Source organism: Phyllosticta citriasiana, assembly GCF_038021145.1.
Source record: "Phyllosticta citriasiana strain CBS 120426 chromosome Unknown IWZ02scaffold_5, whole genome shotgun sequence".
Classification (NCBI taxonomy): domain Eukaryota; kingdom Fungi; phylum Ascomycota; class Dothideomycetes; order Botryosphaeriales; family Phyllostictaceae; genus Phyllosticta; species Phyllosticta citriasiana.
Window position 1 is genome coordinate 255225 of NW_027117282.1, and position 24612 is coordinate 279836.

Consider the following 24612-nt stretch of genomic DNA (forward strand, 5'->3'; position numbering starts at 1 on the left):
TTCAACCAATGGTCACAAAAGTATGACTCGATCCCAGGAATTATCATACTTGCTAGAGCTGATAGTATGCTTATGCTAGAGAACAATTTTTGAAAGACAAGCGATGCCGCATAAAAATCAATTGCTGGACTGACAAAACATGAGTTGCGACGAATTCAAAAGGCGCCGCCGCTTGCACCCAGACTCCGTTCAAATGATGACGACTTCGTCCTTCTCGCCAGGAAACACCACATCTCTTGCTCTCCTCAAGCGCAGGTCGAACTCTTCTTGAGCAGTTGCATCGACCCCGACAGCCAGTCCCGCATCCACCGCGATGCCGCATGTTTCGCAGACCGCCCACAGTGCTTCGACCGCCTGGACGACTTCGTGCTTCCCCCTTGCAACGCTGCACGTGGCTACTTGGACCTCCCTGCGATTGCCACCGCGCGTGAAAATGTAGACGTCTTGTCCTTCCTCGTCAGCCTCAACGTCTGCTTGACCTCGTTGTGCAGCCACCGATGTAGACACACGAATCCACTCGCCACCTTCAAGGCTCTCTTTGACTTCCTTCTCGCAGAAGCCGCGGATGTCGGAAAGGAGGCGGGCTTCCCGCTGTTGCCGGTCCTGCTCGTCCTGCTCTGTGAGTGCGCCTGCATGGCGGTCAGAAAGGGGCACGACCAGTTCAAGGTCATCGACGGGTTCGTCCAGGTCGAGGTCTGGAACACCAGCGTCGATCTCGTCGGCTCCCAAAACGATGGACGAGATCCAGAGAGCACACTTTCTGATGCTCAATATCCTTTTGACGAGACCAGCGCCTTGATTTGATCCAGTGCGCAGTGCAATGTATGTGGCCGCCGGTACCGAGGCTTGCGCAACATGCAAAAGAAGGGCGACTGTGCGTAGCACATGCGGCAGCTCAAGAAGGCGAGTGTGAGTAGTGAGAAGCGCCAGAGGACCAGCAAGCAGGGCATCAAGGACGGCAGCTAGCATGGCAGTGGTGACGGTGCAGGAGCGTGGATCAGTAGCAGAGAACGAAATTGGGAGGTCGGAGAAGAAAAGGGCGGTTGCCTCGAGAATTGGGGCAGAGAGGAGGAACGAGGAAATCAGGCCATTCTGCGAAACACATTGGGCGATGTAGGCCGGGAAAATTGCGCGAAGTAGGACATGGCGGAGAGTTGGAACGTATGAAGGCTGCAGTGTGGTTGTCGGGCCATGTTCAAAAGTTTTCGACACGGCGACATGAAACTGGGACACCAGATACGCTTGCTGAGTATCAAAAGCAGCACGCTCAGTGACAGTTTTGACAAATGTCACAAGTTGCTTCAGTGTCCGCGGAGTGGAAAGCTTCGACGTGTAGGACTTGAGACGCCCAACAACGTATGTAGGGTCTGTTGCAGGCAAAGGAAAGACGGACGAATCGGTGAAGAACTTGTCAATGGGGTGAATCTCCGAGATGTATTGCTGGAGGAATTCGACCACGGATTGGACAAAAGCAACGTAGGATCCTTTGACAGATGTCTCCTGCTGAAGTTCTTGGTAGTTCCTCTTCATTGCATTCATCAGTTGCTTCAAGAGGTGGCTCAGCTCTCGACGCAGGCAGGGGAGGTCGTCGTGGCCCGTCTGTATCGCTTCGTCGTACGCGTCCCGCATGTTGGCCAAAATCGTCGAGATCAGACTGAGACGCCTCTCCCGAAACTCGGACAACTTGATGTCAATAAGACCTTTAGAGTTCTTCAGGAAAGGAAGGTTCTGAAGAAGTGGGTGTTCAGGATCCGCATTCAGCAAAGCCGAGGTAAAGCGATGCTGAAATTTTAGCATCGACTCGCGCTCTACAAGACAGAGCATCCAGCTCGTCAAGAAGTCTTGCTTGTGCTGCTCGTAGCTCGTCGAATTTTGCCCCATCACCAGCGCCATGAAGTAGGGCCTATATTTCCGCGTTTGCTCGGTGTCTTGCAATTGTCGCCATGAGTTTGCGCCATAGGCATCCAGATAGCTATCCCATTCCTTTTTGCCGATTCTCACCAATCGGCCAGCGAGCCTCGTCCAGGCCTCGACTACCTTGGTAAGAAGCTTGTCATCAGGAGGCACGTCTGCGCCGAAGCAAGTTGACAACAAATGCCAGAGCGAATCTTGTAGGAAGTCCATGGGCGGACCGCTTGGTCTCGCAGATTGCCGTGGAACCAGTCCTTCATCCTCCAGATCTGGCCACTCTCCGTAGTCTTGGCTGTCTTCAGTCTGTTGACTTTCTCCGGAACTCTCATTGTCTTTGTTTTCGACAATCTGCATGAATGCCTGGAAAACTTCGACCACCTCAACCATCAGGGAGATGACGTCGACGCTTTTGGCGTCAAACAGTTTGAACAAGTCCCAAACTGCGGAATCTTGAAGGAATACAGCGGCGATTTCAACATCATGCGCGGCTGAAATGGCCATCTTCAGTCCCACAACGGCATCTAGTATCGTTGCCAGAATTTGAGACTGGTTGGTCTTGATGGTCATTTGTAACTGTTGAGGTGAGATGTGATCATGCCCTTGGAACTTCATAGCTTCGTACTGAGCTTCTGCCTCAGACCTGGCGAACCTGTGTTGAGCCAGGTTCCGCGTTACGATGTCTTGGAACCACTCGGAAAAAGGCTCAAGCGCAGTGATCCCTTCGTCTGTAGAAATCTGGAATTTGGCCAAAACGGACCAGGCTTTGACACTAAGTCGACAAACTTCTCGGTGCGATGCAGTCTGGTCCACGAGATTGCGGAGAAAAGTCAGGCCGGCTCGGGACTTTGGAGGAGACGCCCAGTAAAGCGTACAAAGCAAGTCGTGTTGGTTGCGGAGACCTTCTAGATCTTGCTGATGCAATGCCTCTTCTTTGCGGTAATTGCGTCTGTGGTTTGGGACCAGACGCCAGGAAACGTTGCGAATCTGCTTCTCGTTGTAGACACTCCGCAATGCCTTCAGACCAACGGCCAAGGTCTTCAGGAACACGTGGAATGTCCGGTCGTCTGGCTGGATGACAAGGGACGGATGTTGATTCAGCATGTGGAGAAACCTTGGCGAACCTTTGCTTTCTTCGTTTTGCAGGTTGTTGAAGCCGCGGTGCGAGAAGAAATCAAAGGTGGTTGTCAGCGCTGGCTCGCATCGCTTCCAGTTCCAATTTTGGACCAAGCAATGGCACCTGCAGAGACAAGAGCGAAGATATCCGTTGACAAACACGCCAGGCTTCTGAGATGTACCGGGATAAAGCTTCAGAACCCGGCTCAGGAGAGGCATGCCAAGGGACCAGTCTCCCTGAACAGTTTGGTAACGACAACCAGATCTGAGGACACCGATTGTGTCAAACTCAAAGTAAGGAAGAAGCGTGAATATGTCATACCACGTGCGCTCAAAAGTCGCGATGTGCCGCGAGCTTTGGATAGGCGGAAGCAACTCCTCTCGAACAAGGCCCCAGAATGAAAACTGCGAGATCTTGGCAAAGTTCAAGACGTGTCCAGAAACCACAACGACTTCGATGGCCAAGTCGTCCTCATGGATACCGCGTTCGCGGACCAGATGGCGACGATTGTCATCGAGATACCTCCTAAGGTCAACCATGCCGTGCTTCAAGACAGCCTTGAGCAGTGAACCCATGACGTTCTTGAAGAGAAGTTCCAGGTCATTCTTGATGGAGCTGTCCATAGTAGTGTTGTTTGCGATTTGTAAAGTCTGGAATGTGACCAGGCCCAGAAACATGGCAGCCCTGACTGCAATGCTCTGAGGGTCTTGACCTGAGAATGAAATCTTGGAGGTTGCCATATTGGGAAGAAGCTTGGCAGAAGCCATCTCGAGAAGATTGAACATGTACAGAACGAAGGAGCGGCGATCAACGGGATCAAGGAAATGGAGATGCACCGATACAAACCGCAAGATCTTCCTCAGCAGACATAGGCAGTCAGTACCAGAAAAGATGTCCTCTTGCGACTCGGCCAGATCAGGATTTCTGTGTTGACCATGGCCTGCCACAACAGTTGACCACAAAGAGCCGAGGTCAGATGCCACTTCGTCAGTCCAAGCGCCCCATCGAAATGTCTTGCCGTTGAAATTGAGCACAAGCGCCTTGGTTGGTGTGTTAATGTCGCGATCTTTAAGATCAAAGACTGCTTTTAACTCTCCCCCTCCGATGAAGGTACTTTCGTGGAAGAATGTGCCCATCGAAAGTGGAAGGACGTCAAAGTCTGTTGAATATCGTGTCCCATAAGGTCCTAAGCCCACCAGACAGTCCGCTTCCACTTGTTCGGTCTCCATGGGAATGGGCTGGTCGTCGAGATATTGAGGTAAAGGTTCACTAGGCTGCCGGTACTCTCGTGCTTCAGTGTCCACACGCTGAGCCGGCCGCTTGATTCGTCCTTTGCGAGGCGGGCGCACTGGCGCCCGGGACTCCGGCTCAGAGTCGGGACGAACATTGTTCAATTCTTGGGCGTTTTCAAGTCGACTCTGACCGATTGGCAAAGGTATCACTTCGTCTTTGTCTTCCAAGAATTTTGAGAGCTGAGGGTTGGTCACTGTGGCTCCACTGCGTAAATTGTCCGCGAAATTCCAATTGAGTTTGGAGAGGCTTTTCTTGAAAGCTGCCGCCCGGTGGCGCCGATTGTAGTCATCTTCAAGGCCTTCTAGCTGAGCAGTCCGGTAGTCCGGCTGTTTTAGGCCGTTCTTGGATATCCGAAGATGCTCGCCTTTGCGCTTCTGAGCATCCTGATTTCGACGGGGAGCCAGCCCGGATTTTGTCAACGACTGTACGTGTTTCAGCTGCATTTGCCGCAATCCTTTCTTGGGCTTTTGCTGCGGAGAGGCACTCTCATCCTCAATCTGGACTCTATGGTCTCCGGATCCATCGGATATTTTTTCTGGAGCTGGCAATTGTTGGAGTGTCTCTCGGCCCGCGCTGTCCAAGGAATCCGGGTGGTTCAATTTTGGTGTGCGAACATCAGGTTGCGCCGAAGGAAGGATCGTTCCGGCTCGCCATTCTCTCAAGACACTGTTTGCATCCTCAGTGTCTGCAGCCGTCTGTAATCTAATGTGTTTCATCTTCGGACTGCGTCTCCCCTTGTCCACTCGGTGGCGCACTGAACGTGCAGCAACGCGGAGAAAAGCAGGCAGCTGCTCTGATCTTGACGTTTGGAAGACGGGCGCATCGAGAACGCTCAAACGGGGAGCTCTAGATTTTTGCGGATACGGATTTCTCGCGCGGTTCTCACGGCGACCCCTTGTCCGAGAGGAAGGAGCACGCGGGACTGCTATGTGTGGAGAAGCCTCCAACTTGTCGAGTCGCATTCTTTTGCGCGAATACAACGTATCTGTTAGTCTTGTTTGCTTCTTGCGCTTTGATTTGTTCGAGCTTCGATTCCGTGAGCCAGAAGGCAGCATGGGATCAACCCAATCATGCTCAGGGGCCTCAAAGCCCCCCTGAGATATCAAATTCTCATCAAAATCCAGGTCCGGCTCAGACTCTTCTCGAGCGCCCGAGGATATGGCTTCCGCAACTGGCATATCAGCTTCCGAACCGTCAGAAAATAGATCTAGAGGCCTTGTTTGCCCTGCGTGGGTGGTAGAGTCTCCCGCAGTCGAGGTCGGTCGACGGTGGTTGGTGTGTACGCTGGTCACCGTGACTCCTGTCCGCACGCTCGGCGTTCTCGAGAGCGCCGATTTCCTTCTCGCTCGAGGCACGGCATTTGGAAGCTGGTCCCTTTGCCGCTCCTTCTCGGCTTGTGCCTGATAGTCCAATCTTAACCAAGAAGCTGGGAGAACACCTTTGATACGCTTCTGCAGTCTGCGGAGGTGGGACTGCATAGCTTCGTCTGGATCATTCTCAGAGTCTGACGAAACCAAATCGACTGCTGAGTGGTCGCTGGGGCGTCTCGGGCGCCGCTGCGGCGATTCGTCGTCCGAGTCTGACCGCACGACTCTTCTACGGATCGGCTTTCGCGATGAGGACACTGCTGGGGTGGGCGGCTGCTCTGGACTCAACGACGGCAGCAATCGAAGACGACGATCCTGGACTTGGGGCTCGACTGGCACAGGCGGTGTTCGCGAGGGCGGTGGCGATGGAGGGATATCAAGCACGCGTAACTCCGCTTCACGAAAAGGTCGAGGCTGTTCAGCTCGATTGCTCAAACTCTTTCTTGAATAAGTCGGGGCTGTCTTTCGACGCTTGGCGCCTTGTTGGATTGCGCCAGAATGTTTTCGTTGAACCAAGACGGAGAGTTCGGGAAACTCATCGCTATCGCTCATAGCCTTGTGGTTTTGTTCGGATGCCGTCAGTTCATCACGCGGAAGAGTTGTCGGAATGTCCAGTGGAGGTGAGGAACGCAGAGCGGTTTGCGAGCTGTGTTGAAATTCGCTAGACTGTGTTTGGTCGACTACAAAGTCTCTGTCTTGAGTTGTCTGGCCTTCGATCCTGCGGTTCTCCTCGTGCTGGTGTCTCGCATTTTGAGCTGCGACCTTGACCGGTTTGAGGCCCCTTGCTCGGAGGGATTGCCTATATTTTTCGTTTTCCAACAAGTAGGGGTGCAGTTGGATAGGATTTCGCTTTCGCAAGGCTCTTCCAATCCGTGCCAACTCGACATCATTAACGTTTCCCGCCTCCGAAGAAACCGAGGCGGGCCTTTCCATTCGTGGAATGACAACCGAGACAAGAGACTGTCGTTGGAACGGAGCTCTCTCACCTCTGCTTTCAACATCTGTTCTGAAATCTGGCGGCGATGACGGTATTTCGGAGAGCGGTGATTCGGATCTCGCTTGCGCCGGCAGCGACGATGATATTTGCGCTTGAGCAGTTTGTCTAGGCCAGTCATTTTGCAGTTCGTCAAGGTCGTCGGCAACCTCTGCAGGCGAACCAGCCCGAAAAATTGGTCCACTGCTAAAGCTACTGGCTGGAAGTTTCTGGGACGCATTCTGCGGTGTATCAGCCGCCGAGCAACGATCCTGTGTCTCAGCTCCAGTTTCCGTCCTTGCGACTGTTTCGTCCGAGATACGAGGCCGGTGTTGGCTTGAAGCCATGTTTCCGGCGGAGGATAACCCATTGTCTTCGTCGTGACGTTTGTTTGAGGCCTGACTACCTCGACTTCCATCTGCTGGCTGGACCTGCAATGTGACGTGTGGATTGAAGATCCTTGCGCTTGGATTGAGGAAGTGTCGTGCAGTGGTCTTCGGATCTTCCTGAGCAAGCTCATCCTCGCTGCTTTCCTCGATCCTATCAGAGCCTTTGGCGTGTAATGTTCGACCAGATACGTGGATGGCGTCATGTTCGGTATTCCGTGCGTCGATTGGGTTGTCTTGGTTCGCGTCGGTGCCGGCGTGGGTTTCTTGCGAATCGTATTCGTCCTCTTCATCCGAGTCCTGGACGTAGCCTCTGGTGCGCCATTGGGACATGGAGAGCTTTTGACATAGCGGTGCGTTTCGGCAGAAATGTTGAGTGAGAATGCCTGCAGTGTTGTTCGTCGGCTGGGAGGCGACGCGCGACGCGTCGAGGCTGATCTTGCCCGATAAGCGCGTCTTGCCGATTACTAAGCCCCCGAACCGGCTCGCCTCCGGACTCGCAGCAGAACTCCTGCATCCTCAATCGGGTTGCATAGCCTATACTCTCGCGTCAATCGCCAATCGACTTTGAAAATATGACAGCAAAAGGCAACCTGCAAGGCCTCGTCGTTGCAACCGTCGTGGGCATCGTATCTGGTACCGTAGTTTGATTTGGATTTTGAAGGATAAAACTAATGGCATTAGGTGTGTACATTTGGAAGCCACTTCTGGAACAACAAAAGCATGACAGGGAGTTTAAGGAAAAGCAGTAGGTCAGATCGGGTGCAATTTTCTCAAGCTCGAATAACATTGCATAGCGGAGAAGAACCACCAAAAACCCCAAATGACGCAATTACCCAAAGCATAACGAAAAGCCCTGACAGTGCCAATGGCAAAGGCCAGTCCTAGCTGGAGAGCTTCATATGTTCGTTGTGAGAGGCGGACAACAATCATCAATCTATGTTGAGACTCAAAGATGACGGATCGTACGTCCTCATAGAGAGGCCTCCAATGCAGAGCATATTGAGAAGCGCTTCCCTCTGAACGAAGTCTAGAATAGAGAAAGTCTTTGTCTAGTTCAATCTTGATATCAAGCATTTCAATCAGGCGGCAGTGTCTGTGGTTGCACAAGAGGCCGCCTCTTAGCTCGCGGAGCAACTATAAAAACACCGCTTCATCACGGCACCTTGCCTGCTTCCTACTACAGGCGCTCAATGATTGCAATCAGACCTCAGTCAACTCTTTTATCCCCAATGTCTTCTATCCATTCGACAAATACTTTGAATCGAGCCCAGAAATGTCAAAGCAAGCAGACGTCTGGCAACGAACCTCCCATCCAAAGACCTGCGTTCTTCTGGACAACCCGTTCGCTTGATGGCTTCGACTACATTCCGTTGAGCGATTTCCAGTTATTTCCAGATCCTGACGTCAACGAGGACATGATGGCTCAAACATCAGCTAGTCCGGAGAGACCTCATCATCCAACGACGGCGGGGCCTTCAGTTTCGCAAGGCTCTCAATCGAAGGAAGCTCCGGTGAAAGGACCTGGGGACAGTTCGGATAGAGACGTCCCTTTGATTGGCACGGAAGCCTCGAATCCACAACGAGACCTATCCCGCTTGACCAATGAAGGAACGAAGCGGCCATTCTGTGAGTGCTGCGACGGCTCCAACTCGACGCTGGCGAAGTGATTGAATGGGAGCCTCAACAAGATCCGAATAAGAGCAGCAGTCGCTTTGGCGTGTCCAAGGCCATGCACATTCAGCCCAAGATCATCATGAATCCTCAGCCCAGCTCTCTCGTGCCAGAGTTGTCGAGATTGGCCAAATAATTTCGGAGATCCAATCCGCTGGGTGAGCGGGCAGGAGCGCCTGGTTGAAAATGACCCTGCTGGTGATCTTTGCCAGGTACCCTTAATTGTGGGAGCTTTCGTTTTCGACAATGAAGTATTTCCCAGCTTTCCTTTCTGCATATCCCAAAACATTCCAGTCTTCGGCTCTTTTGGAGATGTCGTCCTCTTCCCTTTCCTTTGTTACAACGCGTCTGTAGTGTGCTCCTCTTACTTGCTCTTGCGCCAGAGCTTCTTGGATCGCACCCGAGTTGAGTCCAACTTCGAGCTCTTCCTCGGCGGGTGTGGTCTCATCGCGAATGGCTCGAAGAGGAGAAACTCCTTCCGTGTCGACCTCTTGTATGGCGCGCACAAAATGCAGTTGCGATCGGAGTGTAGACAGCATGTTTTCTTCCTCTGTGGCGGTCTTGGGTTCAGGCAGAGCCGAAAGTCGGAGCAGGTGCCGCAGCTGTTCAGGCGTCACAGCTGGGGCGTCCGCAGCTTGCGAATCCGAGGGCAGCAAAGATTTGACCGACCATGTTGACTTGGCTAGAAGCTCATCAATGTCTCCAATAGCTTTGGTCGATGATAAGCGGATGTTCCTGGTTGCGCAGAACGACAAGGGCTGAGCTTTAGCCGCGCTGCTTTGTGCTCGACTGGCGCAACGAAGCAGAGTTGCAAATCTCAGCATGATCTAGTTTATTACGGTCAGTGTCGGCTCCCAAGACCAGTCAATTCATTTCGAAAGTTGTGAAAGTTTGGAAATCTGTACCTCAAACTTCTAGCGCAAGACTTGAATCGAAGCGTCTGCAACCAGAGGAGGTCGGGTTGGATTTGAAACTGGCCCGAGCACCTCACACAGTGACGAGAAGGTTATCGATAGGACGGGACCAGTCTTGGCATTTAGGTGCATGCGGGCGGGCTGCGTAATGCGTGGTAGCCAACTTTCCTTTCCTCACAATCCACTTCTACCACCTTACGATCTCCGCTAATTCTCCCCGCTGCTACCCAACGTCGCCGTCTCTACATTTCATCCCACTCAGATTACAGTATGGCCTCGGCGGATCCCAGGGTACTTCTGCAGAAGGTGAGAAAACGGCCCTTGGCCCCACGTCGAGTTCCCCCAGTGCTAATGCGACATTCAGGCAGACAAAGCTGCCGCATCGGCGGGTTCCGGCTTCAGCTTCTTCGGCGGTCGCTCCGAGAAGTACGAAAACGCGGTCGAACTCTACAGGGACGCCGCCAATGCGTTCAGGATCCAGAAGCAGGGTCCGTTCACGTCATCGCTATCTATTTTGAGACGTTCAATGTGCTGAGAGTTGCTTCACAGGCAAAGAAGCTGGTCTGGCATTCGAGCGCGCTGCGGACCTCCAAGCCGACCCCAACAAATTGAACGAACCTGACGATGCGGCCAACACCCGCGCCGACGCTGCCAATGCGTATTGGAAATCTGACCCCGAAGATGCTGCGCGCTGCATGGACCAGGCCATAGAACATTACGTCAAGAAAGGCAACTTTCGACGAGCGGCGACGGCGAAGCAGAAATTGGCCGAGTTGTTCGAGGTGGAGGTTGGAGACCAGAAGAAGGCTCTTGAGCAGTACGAGTGCGCTGCGAGTTGGTACGAGGACGACAGGGCTGAGGCGTAAGTCGACTCTCCCCAACGTGCCATTCTCGGTACTTATTATGCGTCATAGCTTGGCCAACAAGATGTGGCTCAAGGTCGCAGACTTGGCAGGTCTTGAGGGAGACTACTACAAAGCCAGCGACATTTACGAGAAGGTGGCTCGTTCCAGCATCAACAACAACTTGATGAGATGGTCCGTCAAGGAGTACCTTTTCAAGGCTGGTATCTGCCAGTTGGCGACCAACGTACGTATTCGTGTAGTCTTGTGTGCAGGATTCACTGAACTAATCCCAACAACAGGATCTGGTCGGCACCAACCGAGCCATGGAGCGTTTCCGTGAGATTGACCACACTTTCCCCGCTCAAAGGGAACACCAACTGCTCGTAGACCTCATCCAAGCCCTTGAGCAGTCTGACGAGTCTGCCTTTTCGGACAAGCTCTTCCAATTCGATCAGTTGTCGACGCTGGACAAGTGGAAGACGACACTCCTCTTGCGGGTGAAGAACAACATCCAAGAAGAGGAAGAGGACTTTTCTTAAAGGCGTTCGTAGAGGCTAGTTTTAAATGCTGCACTGCTGGATATGTTTTCTCTCCACATCAGGGCATCTGTGCCTTTTCCTGACTGAGATCGTGGATGGGTTTCTTAATGTCTACCTCACACTACGCAAACACCAATGAATTGCAATGGTGGATCGGCACATGCTAATGCCTCAAAGGTGCGTAGTGATTTCAAAACTACCTCTGCCCCAAAAGACTGGACCACGCAAGCGGAACTGGTTGAGGCTTTGTGGCTATGCACGTGAAACCCTGCTTACATATGAAGATGCTGATGAAATGAACATCCTTGGACCCTGGAATTCGGGCACCGCCAAGCCGTCTACGTCATCGCAGTGCCGGTGCGTTCCTGCATCACTCACCAGGTGTTCACTTCCTGTTCGACCTTGCATCGCACCATCTAGAAAAGGTGAGCAAACCTCCTACACCAAGTTTCAAACAAAGCTTGATCATCACGTCGCGCGAAACTCAAAGAGCGTAATCCCAGTCAACGTTTTCAAGCTCGCCAACCAACCTTGGAGCATTTGCCATGTCGAAGAAGTTCTCCAAAAACATGCCGTGGTCGCACGGCAAGGACCAGAAGAAGGAAAACGAGCAATCGCTGACCACGGTGCTCGAGACGCCCGAGCTGCGTGGCGACCTGACTCTCCTCCTAGCCAGCTGCACAGAGTCAATGCGCAAGACCCTCACGGACGCGTTTGAAGTACAACTCGCAAGCCCCAAGACCGACAACAGCACAGAAAAGGAAAACGACAGAGGCCAGAGCAAAGCCGACGCCGATCCCGCCAAAGCGGCCGCAGAGGCAGCCGAAAGACAGTGCAAAGAGCGCGAGAAGCTCGAAAAGGAGTTGTCGGCGCCCAAAACGCAAGAGCTGAAGCTGGCGGCGCTGGAATTCTTCGAGCAATGGCGCGAGACGGTGCTGCACCGGGTGGGCGAGGCGGTGAACGCCACCGACGCGGCGCAGGTGCAGAAGAAGGAGGCGAAAGCGCAGGCAGAGCCGGAGCGCAAGACGCAAGAGAGGGAGTTGGAGCCTGAGGACGGCGACGAGCCGGCCGCGTCGGTGCTCTGCCAGCTGTATCCGCCGCAGGAGACTTCGCTGGCGCGCCTGCCACGCGAGAGGCGCATCTTGATACTGCACTCGTTGCTGCTGCTGCTGTTGGGTCTGGAGAACTATTTGAGCCATTCGCGGATTTTGTTACTGCATGTTACGAGTAGTTTGAAGCTGGATCTCAAGCTATTGACGGAGGATGAGGAAAAGATTGCCAAGGGGCTGTTGGAAGCGGCCAGCGAAATGTCAGCTGATGAGGAGACGAAGAAGAAGGTGGACCAAAATGCCTCCAGTCGGAAGTGGAAGGTCGGCATTGCGTCCGTCGCTGGAGCTGCGGTCATTGGTCTCACCGGCGGTCTTGCTGCTCCCTTGGTTGCTGCTGGTATTGGTGAGTCTTCCTCAGTCTCACTACCACGACCTACACACTGACAGATGTACAGGCACAGTGATGGGCGGTCTTGGTCTGGGGGCCACGGCTGCTGCTGGATACCTGGGCGCACTGGCATCCAGCGGAGTTCTCGTTGGTGGCCTTTTTGGTGCCTATGGAGGCCGCATGACAGGACAGATGATGGACCAGTACGCAAAAGAAGTCGAAGACTTTGGTTTCATGCCACTGCATCAACACAAGAAGCCTAAAGACTCGGGAAAAGACTATCGACGATTGCGCATTGCCATCGGCATCTCTGGCTGGCTGACCAACAAAGAAGAAGTGGTGGAGCCCTGGCGTGTGCTTGATGCCAGCATTGAGGGATTTGGCTTGAGATACGAGCTGGAAACCATGCTGAACCTGGGTAATGGTCTCGTCGGCATGGCCAAAAGCGCTGCTTGGAATGTTGCTAAAAGCGAGGTGATTAAGCACACGGTTTTTGCCAGTCTTGCTGCGGCGATGTGGCCCATCAGCCTGCTTAAGATCTCACGCGTCGTAGACAATCCGTTCAGCGTTGCAAAGTCGCGGTCTGACAAGGCCGGCCAGGTGTTGGCGGATGCGCTGATCAACAAGGCTCAGGGCGAGAGACCCGTGACCTTGATTGGGTACTCGCTGGGTGCTAGGGTCATCTATTCGTGCCTGCAGTCTCTGGCAGACCGCAAGGCGTTTGGACTCGTCGAGTCTGTTGTCCTTCTTGGAGCTCCTACACCCTCAACTGCTGCCGAGTGGCGCAAGATGCGGGCAGTAGTCAGTGGACGCGTCGTCAACGTCTACTCTGTCAATGACTACATTCTCGCTTTCTTGTACCGTACCAGCAGCGTCCAGTACGGCATCGCTGGACTCCAAAAAGTCGAGTGCGTCAAGGGCGTGGAGAATGTCGACGTCAGCGACATGGTCAGCGGACACACGGCCTACCGGTACCTGACGGGCAGGATCCTGCGCAAGATTGGATTTGAAGACACGAATCTGGCAGAAGTGGAGAGGGAGGAACGGGAGATGAAGGAGGCTGAGGCCAAGGACGCAAAGGAAAAGGAGAAGAAGAAGGGCAAAAATGAAGACGCGGAGAAGGAGGCTGCAGAGATTGAGGAGAAGGCCAGGCAGAAGAGCAAGACGGGCAAGATGGAGCATGCGACTGAGAAGATGAATTTGGGAGGGAACCGTTCCAAGGGCGGAGATGGGCAGGCAAAGTGAGAGCAAGCTGCAATAAGAGACTGCACATGTCCGCAATGACAGGACTGGGAATGAAGTAACGAATGGTCTACGAGCGAAGAATAGCAAAGATACCTACACAATGTACCTTAGGCACGGTCAATGCACCGGCACTCTCGTGCATATTGGTGGCAGGCGAAGGAGACGAGGAGTTGGCTCAACCAGGGGACGCGACTTCCCTTGGTAGACAGGCGACTTCGCGCCGTGGCCAAAACACCATGCACACCCATCGTCAAAGGAAGACCAACGACACCCGCAACACGTTTGAGACCGTGCGCAACCTGCTGTCATAAGAGAGTCGCCTTTGGGCCCTCGTCCATTCTTCTTCACCACCCTCCTTACACTTTACAATCGCTGCTTCCCTCTATCGATCATCCACCATCCATCCAACACATTGCCTCTCCCTCCACGGCATCACAACGTTGTCCTCTACTCAACGCCATCGCCACATATATTGATCAAAGCTCCAGCTCCAGCGGATACTCCGTCAATCACAACAATGGGAGGCTACCAGTACCGCGAGGCCCAGTGAGTCACACTTCACCTTGAAGGTTGCTCTCTTGGGCGAGGCTCTTGCTGACTTGACTAGTGTCTCCAACATCGGTCTGCCCGACAAGTGAGATCGCCCCACCCCAGCCTATCATGGAATCCGCTGACTCTGCTCAGGATGAAGTGCGGCCGATGCAATAAGATGAAGGACACCGCCCGCAACTTCTCCAACAAGCAGCAGAACGATGCGAAGGACAAGGTGCGCGCAGGAAAAGCGGCCACCGCCAACTGCATGCTTTGCACCGGTCAGCAGCCAAAGGAGCTTGAATGCCAGCGATGCGACAAGTGGCTGGCTCTCGATGACTTCGCCAAGGCACAGCGCAAGAACCCCGACAACGCTGTACGTTGGATGCTCACGATTCCGGAAGGCACTGTGCTAAACTTGCAGCCAGATCTGCGAGAAGTGCATGAAGATCCAGGTCGAGACGGAGCCCGTCGAGGTCAGCGGCACTCGCGGCATCTACCACAGCGACGATGAGGACGACGATGACGAGTATGGCGACGACGAATACGTGACATCGTATGGCCCGACTACTACTGCAACTCAGACCAATCAAGGCCAGAATGTCGATCTCCTGGGCATGAGTGCTCGTTCTGATGCCACCACCACCCACCCCGCTACCACGACCGTCAACAACAGCAGTTCTGTCCGCAGCTTTGACCCGACTACCTACAGCGCTGTTGCTTCCCGCTCTTCCTCCACTGCCGGCTCCATGAGGGCCAATGCCTCGGGCAGCCGCAGCCGCTTCGCCAGAGTCCCCGCATACGTAAGTCCGCAGCCTCCTTGCATGGCCTAATACTGACGCCGCAGAAGAGACCCCCCAGGCAAGATCAGCCGGAGGAGGAGGAGAAGGAAGATGAGGAAGAAGACGATGACGACGATCCCTGGGCTGGAAATGCGCAGGATTCTGATGACGATGAGAGTAGCGATGAGGACAACAAGCTTTGATTTCCCATCAATCTCATCAAACAGCAGGAGATGTTTGCCTGGATGAAGGGGTTTTCGGTCATGGAGGGTTTTCTATGTGATGGGCTGGCTTTTGCCTTTTCTTATTGTTTCATTGCTTAACATGGCAACAAGCAATCCTGGGGATTTTGCGTGAGAGAGTCGGCTGGTCTGGTTTTTACTACTCTGGTTTCTTTGTGGCGTGCGAGGCCGACATGGAGAGTGGCAGCAGGCCGAAATCGGGAATGGCCTCAGGAGGTTGCTAGGTGGATTCGGATAGCCCAAAAATCAATGAGATGAAGATTGGAGATTGAAAGATGGCTTTGGACGTTGGAGGACAAGCTGCAACTTCGCCTTTGTCAGCCAATGGAGAGATAAAGATTTGTGCACAGACCAGTCACCTGACTTCGCGATGGATTACGCAAGGCGCGTCGCCCTTGACCCGGTGGCGTTACCTTTACACTCCACCTCCGTCTCTCTGCGCATCCTGTCCTTCGCTACCCTCTCTTCCTGTGTTCCTCCATCCCTCGTTCCATCCTCGCGCTTCTCCAAACCGAAGGCTCAGCGCTGCTCAACGCAAATACCAACCACACTCGCCACGCAACCATGTATGTGCCGTTTGCTAATAGCGGACATTTCTGACAAGCTACAGGACGGGGAGGAGGCAAACTGGCAATCGCATTCGTGGCCCGTACGTCCCTCTTCAGATCCACGCGGCTGAAGCGCTCCACGCTCCCACTTCCAGTGCTGACAACGCTTCAGGAATTCGGCCTTGACGGACTTTTTGGCCGTAAGTGATTCAAGGATATCCGAATCGAGCGTGGATAGCTTACATATGTTCCACTCAGGCGAACAACATATCTGCCGCGCAGATTCGAGATGACTACGAGCGCCGCCGCAGAGAAGCTGTCGGCCAGCAAAATTCCGATGACGCCAATGGCCCCGACGCCCAGAACCCCGATGAATCTGCGACTGCACAAGCCTCTTCGGCCTTGCGCGATCATAAAGAAGTGGAGGAGGAGGGGGAGGAGGAGGAGGAGGAGGAGGAGGAGGAGAAAGTAGTGGCCGAATCGTCAAGATCTACGAGGAGGAAACGCAAGGCAAGCGAGGCCGTCGCAAAGACGAAGAAGCTAGCCAAAATCAAGAAGAGCAAGGCCTTTCAGCGCCGCAAGGCCGCCCGGGACGCTGATTGTGGCGATAGCGACTCTGAATACGACGATACTTTAGCGCGCGAAATGTACAAGAAGAGTCAGCCGCCACCGGGCCAATTGGACAACTGCGAGGTATGCAGCAAGCGCTTCACCGTAACGCCCTACAGCAAGACAGGCCCCGATGGAGGTTTGCTGTGCACGCCATGCGGCAAGGATCTGGCGGCTGAAGAAGGCTCGAAGAAGTCGAAGAAGCAAGCCCAACAGAAGCGGAGGCGCAAGCTTGAGAGTGACCGTATGGAAACTTCACACAAGTCCCACGGCGCCAAAACCTTGCAGCAGCTCTGCATTGAAAAGGTTGCGCAACACCATGAAGACGTTGAAGAATTTGGAGAGCTGCCTGAAAAGGTGCTCGACAGGCTTGGAGAAATCTTCTCAAAGCAGCGGGTCATGACACCTCGCACCTTGAGACTCTTCCTCCGATCAGACCTTGACGCCATCGCCGTCCATGATGCAGCCTATCTCGAGACGGAGGACTACAACCACATGCTTGCCAGCGTCCCACACATCAGAAAGGTCGTCATCAGAAATGCTTGCCAGTTCAAGGATGAAAACATCGAATACATGCTCGACAAGTGCAAGAATATACGCCATCTCCAGCTCTACGCTTCCAACCTCGTTACGGACAGGATGTGGAAGGAGCTTTTTCTACGGCAAGGCGAGAAGCTTGAGCATCTGAAGCTCGCCTGGCTTGACGCATCCTTTGATGACCAAGTTGTCGAGGACATGGTTCAATTCTGCCCCAACCTTGTCAGCCTGAAGCTCAAGCTGTGCCGTAAATTTACTGCCGCTGCAATTGACGAGATTGCACGTCTCAAGAAGCTTCAATTTCTCTCCCTCCAGACGAACGCTGATGTTGATTCTGAGCGTCTCGTTACCCTCATCAACTCCGTGGGCCATGACTTACAGACTTTGTCCCTGGAGCACTTTCTCGAGGCCCACGACTACGTTCTGAACGCCATCCATGACCAGTGTCGCAACTTGCGTAAGCTGCGTTTCACAGAAAACGACTACTGTACCGATGCTGCATTCACGGCCTTGTTCACCGACTGGGAAAATCCACCCCTCAAGTTCGCTGATTTCAACTCTACCCGTGACGTCGACAACGCCAATCCGAAAGGTCCTGAGGAACCCATTGGCCTTGCATCAAATGGCTTCAAAGCGTTCATGAAACATTCGGGCAGCAAACTCGAAGTCCTCAACCTCGCAAGCTGCCGTCACATCACCAATAAGGCATTCTGGGACGTCTTTTGCGAGGGCAACATCTACCCCAATCTCAAGAAGATTGACATCAGCTTCTGCACGACCGTCGACACGATGATCGTCGCCGGCATCTTCAGGTCGTGCCCCAAGCTGGACCGGCTGATCAGCTTCGGCAACTTCAGCATCGAAGACGTCGTCGTGCCTCGCGGCATCGTGCTGATTGGCGTCCCCAAGGCGCAGGATGCGATTGAGCAGGTGGGCACGGCGGTCGGAGACGACGTCGGAGGTTTCATGGACTCGCTGGGCACCATGGGCCCGATGGTCGGCGCTGCCGCTTGATGACTGATGATGCGTTTTCTGGCTGGTTGGCTGGATGGAAAGGCACATAATGGGTCTGCGATTGCCTTTTCTCCCTTACTCTTTTCGGGTTTTTGCGATGACGGGGACTTGCTTTGCTGGTGATGAGCTCCGGGGGAACTACTGGACAGGACTTCTTTTACTTTGCTTTCGATTCTGGCAGGCATAGTTTTAAGCTATCGCCAGAAGGGGTATGTGGACTATCGAATGGGCTGCGAAGAGGCTACTAGGTCTAATGGCTAAAATAGGAAGATGATTTTTGCTTGCTTACTTGCTTTCTCGCTCGCTCGTACTAACAGAGAGAAAAAGACAAGACTCTAGGAACCCTCCTTATACCACGAGCTGCCGCCTCAAGAGTGAAAAGAATTCTAGAGTACATACTTTCTTCTGTAGGCTCCATTCAATACCCGTCTTCTACAATTTTTTTTTTTTTTTTTTTTTTTTAATCTTGCTGGAGCTGGTTTTGAGCAGCAGAGAGAGAGAGTCTAGCAAAGAAGCAAAGCAGCGTCAACCTATATTGCCATCTTACGCCATCACTCTCGACCCTTTTCCGCATAAACACAGCTAGACCGACCAGGCCAGACTAATGATACGTTGACAGCGTCTCCACACGCAAATGTGTTTTTGTTTTCATGTTTCTCTCTCCTCTCCTCTCCTCTCTTCGTGCAAGGAGGTTGGTTAGGTTGAAGGGTTTGCTCTGTTGGCTCGCAGGTGAATAGGGTCTGTGAGTTGGCATGTGGCTTACAAATGGGCGCGTGGATGGTGGGGGTTAGGGGATGTGGTGAGGTGGTGTAGATGTGTGTGTTTATATGGATGCTTTAAGCACGTGCATGTGCCGACTGCTTGAATGCTCCCTCCACGTGGATGGATGCTTACACCGCATTGATGCGTCTCGAATGGACGATTCCACCGCGAGACTTACCCCAGTGTGTCGTATTGGGCATGTGAAAGACGCATGGTGTTCCAGAAATCTAAGAAGTGATAGAGATACGCATTGAACACGAATACTGGATTCAAAACAACTCCACAGTGGTGAAACACGATGGAGAAATGAAGAAGGACGAACGAAGGCGGAAAATGTGTCAATGGGACAATGGATTAAGTCCAGATCGGGAAGCTCAAGCCCGAGCCGGGATCATTTGGACCCCACGATCCTGCCCCACTCCAGCCCATGACGCGTTCTCCACGCTGCTCCAACGACGTCCAATCCTCTCTCCAAAATCGTCAGACACCCTCCATCGACCATGGCGCAGACGCATTCTCACGACGGAGGAGTGTCGCACTCGCACGCCGGCGCCGACCATGGCCACACGCACGAGATTCTCGAGGGCCCTGGCTCCTACCTCGGCCGCGAGATGCCCATCATCGAGGGGAGGAATTGGATGGAGCGGGCCTTTACAATTGGCATTGGCGGGTGGGTGGAGTGGAAGAGCAGAGGTCACGCATGGGCTTGAGGAACCAAAGATGCTAACGCAGCTGCAGACCCGTAGGCTCGGGCAAGACGGCACTGATGTTGGCGCTCTGCCTGGCTCTGCGCGACAAGTACAGCATCGCAGCGGTGACCAACGACATCTTCACGCGCGAAGACTGCGAGTTCCTGACGCGGCACAACGCGCTGCCTCCGGAACGTATCCGGGCGATCGAGACGGGCGGGTGCCCCCACGCGGCGGTGCGCGAGGACATTTCGGCCAACCTGGCGGCGCTCGAGGACCTGCACGGCGAGTTCGACACGGACCTGCTGCTGATTGAGAGCGGCGGCGACAACCTGGCGGCAAACTACAGCCGCGAGCTGGCCGACTTCATCATCTACGTGATCGACGTCAGCGGCGGCGACAAGATCCCGCGCAAGGGCGGGCCCGGCATCACGCAGAGCGACCTGCTGGTAGTGAACAAGACGGACCTGGCAGAGATTGTGGGCGCCGACTTGGGAGTCATGGAAAGGGATGCGCGCAAAATGAGGTAAGTCTACGTAGCTAGCTAGCTAGTCGCGCCGGTGTCAATGGTGATGATGGTATGCGGCAGCTAATGCATGTGTATGCAGGGAGGGAGGCCCGACGATTTTCGCGCAGGTCAAGAATGGAACCAACGTCGAGCACATTGTCAATCTCATTCTCAGCGCGTGGAAGGGCAGCGTAGCCAGCTCAGCAAAGTCCAAGGCGGCATGAGGAGGTGTCTGTCGTTGGTGGATTCCCGAGCATGTGAAGATGGGGTGAGCAGCAGCAACGACGAGGACCGTGATGAACTGCAGCAGCGCAGCGGTGTATCTGATCTGATCCGGGGGCCTTGGCGAGACAGCAGTGACGATGGGTAGTTGATGTCGGCCTCGAACCATCAAATTGCATCGAACCAGGCCATCTTGGCGAATTTCTTGGCCGGCGTCGCACTTTACTGTACCTGTTTCATGCCTCTCCTCGGCTTCTCCCTTGGCGCATCCCCTCCCGGCCAAGCCGTCCGTCCGCCAAGCAAGTCGGTCCCTCGGACTCCTTTCCGCTCGGACAAGCCGAAAACGAAATGGATACGCAGATGGCGAACGCTCCTCCTCTGCGTCCCAAGTCTTGTCCCGTCTTGTCTCTTGTCGAGTGGATGGAACCTGCAGCCCGTGTGTGCTACGACATGTCGGCTGTGCAGCATGAACACAGACAGTGATCTGATGATCAGTCATCACGCTCCCTCCCTCCCGCTGTCTAGGCGTGCTGTCGTGCTGGCTTGTCCATCGGTCATCTGCAAGTCTTTTGGGATACATACGTACATACATACTGTACATGCCTGCCCCAAAGTACCTATGTATGTATGTACATAGACAGCGATGATGAGCCACCAACGCAAACGATTCGTTCGTCTCCGCCTCCCCACCCCCGCCAACACAGACCTCCTTCCCAAACGGGCAATTTCGCCCATTTACAGCCGGCCTTTTTTTTGTCTTTCTTTGCTTCTCTCTGCGCCCAGATTTCAAACTCCCCCTTTTCTGGCCGAATTTCCTCGACGTCATCGAGAGACATGAGAAGAGAAGCAAAAACGTCGGGGCGGAAGAAAGATGAAGCGGAACAGATGTCGTCTTGTTTCGCAGGCAAGGCTCACCCACCCATCCATCCATTCATACCTGTCCAGACAGGCAAACAGACAGACCGCACAACGTCCATCTGGCGTGATGTGCTGCTGATCTAGGCAGGCCAAGCTGCTGCTCCTCCTCTCATCATCAAGGAAGAAGGAGGAGAAGAGAGCACGGACAAACGCATCGAACGGCCCACAGAGCCCACCCATTATCCAATGCCATGCCACGCCTTGATGCCGTCCATGGCGGGGAAGAGCGCACGACAGCACGGCACACCGTACGTAGGTAGGTACGTAGGGAGCAGACAGGCAGCCAAGCCGTCACGTCACGCACAGCAAACGGCACGGTGCACCAACACCAACTCTACATACATACACGCTGTACGCAGCAGCAGTCGATGCGTACGGCAACGGGTCGGTCGGTCGGTCGGTCAGTCGGTGGACCGAAGCCCGCGCGATCGGCTCGACGCTGGCTAGCCAAGCTTCTTCGCCCGACCTGGTCTGGTCACGCCGCTGCCAAGTATCCGCCTAGGTAGGAAGGTCCTTCACTTTCCCGTACCTTGATGAGCTGAAGTCTTCGGAATCGGAGGAGGAGCAGGAAGAGGACAGTGTTTTGGCGCCGCCGCCGCCGCCGCCGCCGAGCCAAGCAAGTTCGAGCGCGGGATGCGTGACGGGACAAGACTTCAGGGCGGCGTGCGTGCGTTTTCGACTCTTCCGCTCTCAGCTTGGCTCGTCTGTTTCTTCTCTTCGCGAAGGGCTTGGCTTGGTAGGTGTTTGTCTGGGTCAGACTGACGTGATGATGATGATGATGGATGGCATTCAGCAGGGTAGGTTTATCGTCAGGGGTTCAGATTCGGGTCCGGATCCGAATCAGACTGTGCGCTGAAGACGCGACGTGATGTGTTGATCGATTCTGCAAGAGAAGGGAAGAAGAAAAAAGCCTAGATTGCAGAGAGATGGACGGGCAAGTGTGTACTGTTCATACATACAGCCATGGCATCTACACCACTACCATTTCGCAGTGGAAACTGACTGCATCATCCCTTACGATAATACATCACAACGACACCAAGGTAGCAGCCCTGTCCCCCCACCATCCAAAATGCCAATCCGCCAGGCCTCGCTGCCAAGGGCGGAGCATTAGGCTTCGTCCCCCCTCCCCCCCCTTTTTTTTCTTTTTCTCCCACTGTCTTCATTGAGTAACTTTTCCGCGGGCCACCTACCCTTTCCATGTCGGAAGGTTTTTTATATAGCGTGTACTGTGTGTACCCCGTCCCGCGCTCACCGCCGTCGTTTGCCGGTCTTGGGGCCAAGGGACGGCGGCAATGGCAGGAGCAGGAGCAGGAGCAGGAGTAGGAGCAGGGGTAGGAGCAGGGGTAGGGATAGTCATGGGGTTCGGGAAGGGGTGGTAGGCTGTTGTTGCTGTTGGGGAGAAGAGTGAGTGAAGTGAGAGACGACGATGGATGGATGGATGGATGGATGAAAAAGGAGGGGCAATAATATGGCGAGATGTTCAAAGCTGTAACATAGATGCAAGAGACTGACTGACTGACGACGATAGCTACAGCCGCCGCCGCTGCCAATAGACAGAAAGCTGAACAGTCAAACAGTAGTCTAGAAATAGGATCAACAGGCCATTTCTACCACTACCTACCGCGCAGTGTGAACACTGACGACAGAGCAAGACGACAGACACCCACCCTCTCTATCCCGCCTCACTCACTCACTCACTCACTCACCTATCCACCAAGAAATCCCGTGATTACAGGGCTACCTACCTACCTACCTACCTACCTACCCAACTCACCACCTACACTCTCTCTTACTCAGCCCAACCCAGCCCAGCCCAGCCCAGCCTAGCCTCAAACCCCAAACCCCAAGATCCAAGCACTCTACCCCATCTCATCCCATTCCCCCGCCGCCAAGCGCCCGCAGGGCAGCAAGGCACGGCGAGGCGAAGCGCAGCCAAACAATATCAAACGATGCCGAGTCAAACGAGCAAAGACTGTGGCGTACGTGGCGATGCGTGCACGCACAGCACAGCACAGCACGGCATAGCACGGCACGGCACGGCACGGCACGGCACGGCATGCCAAGTATGTTGAGTAAGTGTGTAAGTAGGTGAGTAAGTAGGTAAGTAAGTAGCGAGCAGACGGTTGCCATTTTGCTAGCTGGGCGTGGCGTGGCGTGGCGTGGCGTTTCGGGTTTGCTCGGCAGGGTGTTGGTGTTCTGGGCGTGGCGTGGCGTGGCGTGGCTCAGGTTGCCGTTCGGCGCGGCGGCGCTAGATGCCCGGCATACTGCATGCATGTACTGTACTGTATGCGTGTGTAGGGAAGGTGGGCGTGGCGTGGCATTTGTCGGGATGGAGGGAGGGAGGGAGGGAGGGAGGGAGGGAGAGGGTTTGGTTGGTTGGTTGGTTGGTTCTGTTGGTCGTTGTTGATCTTGTTGTTGTTGTTGTTGTTGTTGTTGTTGTGCTGCAGCCGGGATGGCGAGATGGTGTGAGTTGGTTTGTTTGTCGGAACGAAGGAGAGGGTTTAGGGAAAGATGAGTCGTTTAGAGCTGGATTGGACGGACAAAACTCTTAAGGATTTTTTTTTTTTTTCCCCCCCTAGACGACTTGTCTGCTGTGGTTTGCATGCTGTCCTGGCCAGAGTTGAGCCAATCATGGCGAAGTGACTTCCTGCCACAATGATGCTTCCGGTGCTTGAAACCTAGCGACATTCAAGATATATACACAGCACACCATATGAACAGCCAGTCTCCCGTTCTCCTGAGGAGCCTGAATACTTCCAATGCTTCAAAAAAATGGCAAGTCGTCGACATGAACCTGCCATACCATTTGATCCACTAAATCGCTCGATCGGCCCTCCCACTCACCCTACAGCACCTCGTCAACGAGTAGCGACCGTGATCGACGCGCCGGCCAGCCGGTAGGCGGGTGGGTCGGGGGGCAAGCGGGAAAGCCGGCAAGGGAGGAGGAGAAAGGAGGAGCGCACCTAGGGACCGAGGAACACTGATTGACTGACTGATGTATGCAAGCCAAGCCAGGCAGCGCCCGAGATCACTAACTAGTCTGTCTGTCTGTCTAGCTTGTTGTGGGTGGGGGGACTGACTGGGGAGGGCGAGTGAGCGACATCACTCACTAACTCACCGTGGGGGATGCATGCGCACAATGGAGAGTATGAGTGGGGTTTTGGCGAGGGCGAGCGAGATGTTGACAAAGTGTTTCAACATTACGCCCGCTGTTTTGCGGGCTATCCGGCAGCAGATGCGGCGGCGGCGGCGGCTGCTGTTGCTGCTGCTGCTGCTGCTGCTACTTGTGTCGCCGCCGCCGTGCGCTGCGCCTCGAGTGGCTATGTTTACAGACAAGGCTGGCGAGCCTGGCCTTCCCGTGATGGCCGCCAGCCCACAAGGAAAACGTAGATGGATAGAGATACAGGTGCAGCGTTGTGCGGGTTTTACATTTAGAGAGGAATCAGGAGATGTGAAGCAGCAAGGCGAACGCGGCAACGCGAGGCCGTATGCACCTGGCACCAGACTATAAAACAAAAGGTGAAGAGGAAAAAGCAGAAGAAGAGAAAA

General features: G+C 54.1%; 7 protein-coding genes across 7 annotated transcripts; 5 read left to right on the top strand and 2 right to left on the bottom strand.

Annotated features, from left to right (window-relative positions):
- Positions 1–23: 23 nt before the first annotated feature.
- Positions 24–7442, bottom strand: IWZ02DRAFT_447897 (Mus7/MMS22 family-domain-containing protein). The gene has a single exon (XM_066767310.1). It carries the CDS (start codon positions 7375–7377, stop codon positions 190–192), a length of 7188 nt encoding a protein of 2395 aa, XP_066623549.1. The 5' UTR covers positions 7378–7442; the 3' UTR covers positions 24–189.
- Positions 7443–8803: 1361 nt separating this feature from the next.
- IWZ02DRAFT_221350 (DUF726 domain protein) lies at positions 8804–9752 on the bottom strand. Its single transcript, XM_066762822.1, has one exon. It carries the CDS (start codon positions 9540–9542, stop codon positions 8937–8939), a length of 606 nt encoding a protein of 201 aa, XP_066623550.1. The 5' UTR covers positions 9543–9752; the 3' UTR covers positions 8804–8936.
- A 1-nt stretch (position 9753) lies between these two features.
- IWZ02DRAFT_221290 (protein required for fusion of vesicles in vesicular transport, alpha-SNAP) lies at positions 9754–11250 on the top strand. The gene is made up of 5 exons (XM_066762820.1): positions 9754–9938; positions 9997–10120; positions 10182–10494; positions 10547–10721; positions 10777–11250. The coding sequence occupies exons 1-5, from the start codon at positions 9903–9905 to the stop codon at positions 11014–11016; spliced, it is 888 nt and encodes a 295-aa protein (XP_066623551.1). The 5' UTR covers positions 9754–9902; the 3' UTR covers positions 11017–11250.
- A 335-nt stretch (positions 11251–11585) lies between these two features.
- Positions 11586–13698, top strand: IWZ02DRAFT_375296 (uncharacterized protein; the record flags this gene model as incomplete). Its single annotated transcript, XM_066764813.1, has 2 exons — positions 11586–12468; positions 12521–13698. 2 exons carry the CDS (start codon positions 11586–11588, stop codon positions 13696–13698), a joined length of 2061 nt encoding a protein of 686 aa, XP_066623552.1.
- Positions 13699–14041: 343 nt separating this feature from the next.
- On the top strand, positions 14042–15541 carry IWZ02DRAFT_221451 (Stc1 domain-containing protein). The gene is made up of 3 exons (XM_066762823.1): positions 14042–14605; positions 14658–15032; positions 15080–15541. Exons 1-3 carry the CDS (start codon positions 14384–14386, stop codon positions 15212–15214), a joined length of 732 nt encoding a protein of 243 aa, XP_066623553.1. The 5' UTR covers positions 14042–14383; the 3' UTR covers positions 15215–15541.
- A 140-nt stretch (positions 15542–15681) lies between these two features.
- On the top strand, positions 15682–18269 carry IWZ02DRAFT_221295 (uncharacterized protein). The gene is made up of 4 exons (XM_066762821.1): positions 15682–15819; positions 15864–15902; positions 15974–16001; positions 16060–18269. Coding segments are annotated over exons 1-4 (1971 nt in total). The 5' UTR covers positions 15682–15817; the 3' UTR covers positions 17962–18269.
- A 954-nt stretch (positions 18270–19223) lies between these two features.
- Positions 19224–20144, top strand: IWZ02DRAFT_489393 (urease accessory protein ureG; the record flags this gene model as incomplete). Its single annotated transcript, XM_066769567.1, has 3 exons — positions 19224–19393; positions 19462–19938; positions 20021–20144. 3 exons carry the CDS (start codon positions 19224–19226, stop codon positions 20142–20144), a joined length of 771 nt encoding a protein of 256 aa, XP_066623555.1.
- Positions 20145–24612: the final 4468 nt, after the last annotated feature.

Excerpts from the sequence above, each read along its gene's own strand:
- IWZ02DRAFT_447897 (XM_066767310.1), bottom strand. The coding sequence starts at position 7,377 with ATGTCCCAATGGCGCACCAGAGGCTACGTCCAGGACTCGGATGAAGAG.
- IWZ02DRAFT_221350 (XM_066762822.1), bottom strand. The coding sequence starts at position 9,542 with ATGCTGAGATTTGCAACTCTGCTTCGTTGCGCCAGTCGAGCACAAAGC.
- IWZ02DRAFT_221290 (XM_066762820.1), top strand. The coding sequence starts at position 9,903 with ATGGCCTCGGCGGATCCCAGGGTACTTCTGCAGAAG. Across the intron at positions 10,495-10,546 it reads GAGGACGACAGGGCTGAGGC|CTTGGCCAACAAGATGTGGC; the intron begins GTAAGTCGACTC and ends TATGCGTCATAG. Across the intron at positions 10,722-10,776 it reads TCTGCCAGTTGGCGACCAAC|GATCTGGTCGGCACCAACCG; the intron begins GTACGTATTCGT and ends TCCCAACAACAG.
- IWZ02DRAFT_221451 (XM_066762823.1), top strand. The coding sequence starts at position 14,384 with ATGAAGTGCGGCCGATGCAATAAGATGAAGGACACCGCCCGCAACTTC. Across the intron at positions 14,606-14,657 it reads GCAAGAACCCCGACAACGCT|ATCTGCGAGAAGTGCATGAA; the intron begins GTACGTTGGATG and ends ACTTGCAGCCAG. Across the intron at positions 15,033-15,079 it reads TCGCCAGAGTCCCCGCATAC|AGACCCCCCAGGCAAGATCA; the intron begins GTAAGTCCGCAG and ends ACGCCGCAGAAG.
- IWZ02DRAFT_221295 (XM_066762821.1), top strand. Across the intron at positions 15,903-15,973 it reads GGCAATCGCATTCGTGGCCC|GAATTCGGCCTTGACGGACT; the intron begins GTACGTCCCTCT and ends ACAACGCTTCAG. Across the intron at positions 16,002-16,059 it reads CCTTGACGGACTTTTTGGCC|GCGAACAACATATCTGCCGC; the intron begins GTAAGTGATTCA and ends TGTTCCACTCAG.